This window comes from Octopus bimaculoides, chromosome 16, assembly GCF_001194135.2.
Source record: "Octopus bimaculoides isolate UCB-OBI-ISO-001 chromosome 16, ASM119413v2, whole genome shotgun sequence".
Taxonomy (NCBI): Eukaryota; Metazoa; Mollusca; class Cephalopoda; order Octopoda; family Octopodidae; genus Octopus; species Octopus bimaculoides.
In genome coordinates this window covers 46919995-46925462 of record NC_068996.1, presented here as the reverse complement: position 1 = coordinate 46925462, position 5468 = coordinate 46919995, and the positions used below count along the sequence as shown (strand labels likewise).

The 5468-nt window shown below is 36.6% G+C and overlaps 1 protein-coding gene across 1 annotated transcript in view; it reads right to left on the bottom strand.

The window, feature by feature from the left end:
- The window catches only part of LOC106873611 (protein ABHD11), a 227381-nt gene that overhangs the window by 182538 nt on the left and 39375 nt on the right, over positions 1–5468 (bottom strand). The window contains exon 2 of the mRNA XM_052973734.1: positions 258–402. Coding sequence (XP_052829694.1) covers positions 258–402 — 145 coding nt within the window. The remainder of the gene's footprint in view (positions 1–257; positions 403–5468) is intronic.

The following is a 5468-nucleotide window of genomic DNA, read 5'->3' as shown; positions in this document are numbered from 1 at the left end:
TATATATATATATATGTATGTATGTATATCTTCATACACACAAACACACAAAACAGTTTCAGTTTCAGTTGACTAAATCAGCCGAGAAGACTTTGGTAGACCCAAGGATATAGTTGAAGACCTAAGGTAACATGCAATGGAACTGAAACTACAACTATGTGGTTCAGAAGCAAACTTCTTACCACACAATCAAGTCTGCACCTAAATAAATAAATAAATAAATAAATAAAAGAAAGAAAAGAAAACACTGAACTTACTCTTCGTCCATTTGTGCTGAGAATCTTTGATAAACTATTCCAATTTGTTTTAGAACCAAATAGCCCATGAAGAATTATAATAGGATTCTTCGATGTGGTGTCATTACTCTCAGAATATGAAGTAAAGGATAACGTTGACGATAATCTAAACAGAAAAATGGTAGATAGGTTAATACAATGGAACCATAATGGATTATTGCAATCATTACATCTCAATACTCTGTATAGAAATGTAGACGATATTGTTATACTTGGAGATGGTTGGGAGTGGGGTGCCAATTAAACAGACATTCTATTTATTTGACATTCACCCACCTTCGCTAAGGCAGAGGTATTGCTTTCAGTGATGTTTGTTTGTTTGTTTGTTTGTTTGTTTGTCCACGGACAAGATATCTCAAGAACCACTGAATGGATTCAGATGAAACTTTCAGGGATGTGTGGCCTCGTGACTGGTACAAACTGGTTAGATTTTGGGATCAATCCAGTACCAGACAAGGATTCTGGATTATTTTCCCGGATTTTTACTTAATTTTTGAGAGCAGTTGGGTTCGTTTCTAGTATTCTTGTTTGTGAGAGCATTCGAGTTTATTTCAGATATTCTCATTTTAAAAATCATCTCCGGATAATCATTGAAAGGACATTGGTGTTGCCTTGGTGCAGGTTTGCGTGCTCTGAGTGGTCTTGGTCTTATTTTTGGTTTATGCCTGTCAAAGTTATTTCCTCACACATTCTGTGACCTCAATCAGTGGCTTTCTCTGACCTTTGTATCTCCTTTCATCCTGTTTATTTCATTTCGTCCTTCTGTGGTATGTATCTCTATCTGCACATGTGTGTGTGTGTGTGTGTGCGTGCGCGCGTGTATGTGTGTGTGTTTGTGTGTAATGTTTTCATGTGTGTGTGTGAGTCTATGTGTTTAATACGTGTGTCGTTTGTACGTGTATATAGGTTTATATGTTACACTGTTTGTACTTGCATCGTAAATAATACAAATAAAAGCTAAAATGAAGATTGAATAAATAGTGCAAATGTTTAATTGGTAGAAAAGGTAAAAAGATTATCATCCCCAAGTATAACAATATCTGTTTCAATACACAATTTCACATCAAGAATCTTGCAAAACAAAAAAGTAAACACAACAAGCAAAAGACAATGAATTGGCAAAATTTGTTACAATGTTGGTTAGAATGCATAGTGGCATTTATTTTGATCATGTGTGCTTTGAGATCAAATCCTTTTAAGTCAACTTTACCTATCAACTCTTCTGGGCTCAATTTATAAAAGTACTAACCTAGGGTATTGGACAAAAAGCAGAGTCAAACAGAATTTGAACTTGAAACATAAATGAACATAACTTAATATTTTTTGTGTGAGACTCTAACAATTCAGCCACCAGACCATCAAATTAGTACAAATTAACAAATTAATCTCATATTAATTACTGCATTTTGGTGGGTGTATGATACACAGGTCTATATGATGCATTCTTATGTTGAAGGAAAGGCTATACTTAAGTCTTGAAAAAAATTTAATGAATAATTACTGCACCAGATGTTAACCTGGGGCACTGCGTTCAAGAATTTTAGATAAACAAACCAACCCCAATACTTATTCTTTTTCAACCTGATACTTATTCTGTCAGTCTCTGTTGCCAAACTGCTAAGTTACAGGGATGTAAAGACACCAATACCAGTTGTTGAGAAATGATAGGGGACAAACACAGACACAAAGACACACACATATAGATATTTACATATATATATAACAATTAGAAAATGGAGGATAATATGCTGAACCCAACTACTTGCAGACGGTGTATCCCACTGAATTCATTAATTTAATTCATAGCAAAAGTGACAAAAAAGGGAGAAAAAGAAAGATAGAACCAAAGCACAGGTGTCTATGGCAGACTATGTTATTTTGCCAACCTGGTTTACGTATAGAAGTACAAAGTACATAAGGAGTTAGAGGATGAACAGAAGTTTAATCTTACAGCCGTTTCGGCCTAGTTTTAGCAAGCCCCATTCTATCCGAATATTCCTTTCCAGAGTGATTATCGGATGACATTTTGAAATGGGGTTACATGCCTGAACCGCTAGGCCTCTTCAGAGATTCACAAAGGGTTTCATACAAATGTAGAGCAAGAGGTAAAAACAGAGGTGTGGTAGAAACAGAGGTGTGGTAGAAACAGAGGTGTGGTAGCACTAGTGTAGCAATAATTGGGTACCCTCCCAGCAGTATATTGGATAGATACTATCCCTTAGTAGGTTGAACCCCCAACCCCTAACTCTCTCACGTTACATATATATATATATATATATATATATATATATATAGTTTTAGAGAAAAGAACCAATGTATGTATATATGTGTATGTATTTATTTATATGTATGTGTATATAAAAGGGTGCGGTGAATGAATTGTTGTCAAAATTATGCAGAAATGAAAATAACACTGACATCTCAGATAGACTTACCAAAATTAGATAAAAATATCTTGAAATACTAAAGAGTGAATTTATTCAATAAAATCGCTATTGGCTCCAACCATGGCCTCCAGATGACTTCAGAATGTCCTGTAACTCTTCTGGACAGTGTCCTTGTTTAAGCTGGTCAATGCTGCCATAATCCTTGTCTTCAGTTCATCTTTTGTGTTAGAAGGAGTTTTGTTGGTCTCTCACTCAACTGTGCCTGCCACATAATAATCAATAGGGTTGCAGTCTGAGGAGTTAGGTGGCCAAATGTTAGGGGTAATGTGGTCACAGAAATTGTCTGACAGCCATGACTGGGTTCTCCTGCTTGTGTAGCATGGTGCAGAGTCCTGTTGCCAGACATAGGGTCTTCCAGCAGCCACCTGCTTGATCCAGGGCAGCACTACTTCCTCCAGGTACTTGATGTAGGCCTCCACGTTGAGTCTGAGGTTGTGTGGGAAGATGAATGGAGGCATAACATTGCCATCACTAGTGATCACTCCAAACACCATGATGTTGACTGGATGTTTGCTTTTTATCACTCTCGGTACATGTTTTGGAGACATGGCAAGCTAATACTTGTTGTCTTAGAAAAACCAAAGCATGTTCAGTTGGCATGGATACTTGAGTTTGCTCAAAAGCTTGGTAGCATGGTCTTTCCTCTTGTCTTTGATAGCATGGGATAAAAACTGGCCCTTTCTCATCTTGTATGAGGAATACCAAATGTCTTCATGCACTACCTGCCTTATAAGAAACTCAGACATTCCCATGTCCCTGGCAATGGACCTGATTGACTTGGAGGGATTGTTGTCAACCATGGCCTGGATCCCACCAACAAATTCAGTTCCTTTCTTATCAGAAGGATCAGAGTGAGTTTTCCGAGTGGCTGTACCTTCATAATCACCATTAAACTGGCATTCCATTTTCTATGTAGTCAGTCAAAAAACAGTCATACATGACTGTGTACACTTTTCTTTTGAGCCAGAATCCTTGAACACTGTCTGGTCTGGTCTGGGGACTTTCCAGTTTGGTGTTTTCTTGATCATCAAAATAAAACAAAGGACAAAGTTAGTGGAAATGAAGATTTGAGAAGAAAATTAAACAGCCCAATTGAGATCTTGGACAGATATATGCAATCAGAGAAAAGAAGAGGTTGAAGAATGAGCTGCAAAGAACTGCATGAAGTTAAAGAAGAAATATAACAAAAACTCAGGTCTGTGGGGCTTTCTAGTTTGGTATTTTCTTAACCATCTCTTTCCCTTTCTTATCCATGATTGTTATAGTTTCTTATGTCGCTCTAACTTTCATTTTCCATTTTAATTCCCGCAACCAATCAGCTTGTTTCTTCAGCATCTGTCATATCATTCCCCTGATGTTCCTTTTCCTCATTCAGTTTTTTATAGAATTTTCTAGACTCTTAAAAAATATGAAACTGGAAAGACACCTCACTCCCTGACCTCATTTTTTCTCATAATCTTTCTTTAACCACATGCAGTTCTTTGTAGTTCATTTCTTTGTCTTTCTTTCAACCTCTTCTTTCCTTTGTTTGCAAATATCAATCCAAGGTCTCGCTTAAGCTATTCATTTTGGTTCTTAAATCTTCGTTCCCACTATAGTACTTTGTTTCTTGTTTTCATTTAATTTTTAACCCCAAGAATCTGTACAGTGGCAGAAGCTTTGCCATATATAGGGTAATTTAATCCTGGTATTTATCCTTTCAATCTTTTTTAGCTGAACTGCATAGTTTTGGGAACATAAACAAACCAACAGTGGTGGGAGACAAACACAAACACAAAGACACACACGTACATACATGACGGAGTCTCCTGTCAAAGACGATACATGAGTGTTCAGTTTTTACCAAATGATCAAATGTATATGCTGTACTCACTCTGTCAAAACGATGTTGTCTGAACAGGTGTACACAGGTGTGCCATGTGTCAGGTGTCAAAGTGATTGCAGAGCAATGTGAGATGAAGTGTTTTGCTCAAGAACACAACACACTACCCAGTCTAGGAACTGAAACCGCAATCTTGCAATCATGAGTGCAACACCTTAACCACTAGGCCATGCACTTCCACATATACATACATATATATACACACACACACACATACCTAAATATACAAATATGACAGGTTTCTTTCAGCTTCCATCTGCCATATCTGCTCACAAGGCTTTGATCAGCACAGGGCTATGGTAGAAGATAATTGCTCAAAGTACCGTGCAGTAGAACTGAACCTGGAACCATGCAGTTGGGAAGCAAGCTTTTTACCAGACAGCCTAACCTTTTTCAATGCCAGCCCACACGAAAACATCTGATTCTTATAAATGAAAGACCACACATTAACATTTTCTCATGACTATTTTCCAGAAGAATTAGTTCCTTTACTAAAACTCTCCAAATTATCCATTAATTATAATAGTAATTTTCCAAAATTAATTGAACTCCATAGTTAGCATGTTTTATTAGAAACATATTCATGAAATGGCAATGGTTCTAACCAACAATTTCTTCAACAGCAAAACAATATTACTTCGCTAAATTAATTTTCCTTTTTCTTTTTTTTGCAATATTTTTTTTTTTCGTATTTCTGCTTTCCTTGAAATTTCACGAACAGGTTTTGTCTTAATTTAATTTAACTAGAGCGCATGCTTCAAGATTTATGGTGCTTCTAGAGCAATTTATATATGTGCATATATGTTTACAAGTGTGTGTCTGTGTACATGTGTGTGTGTGTGT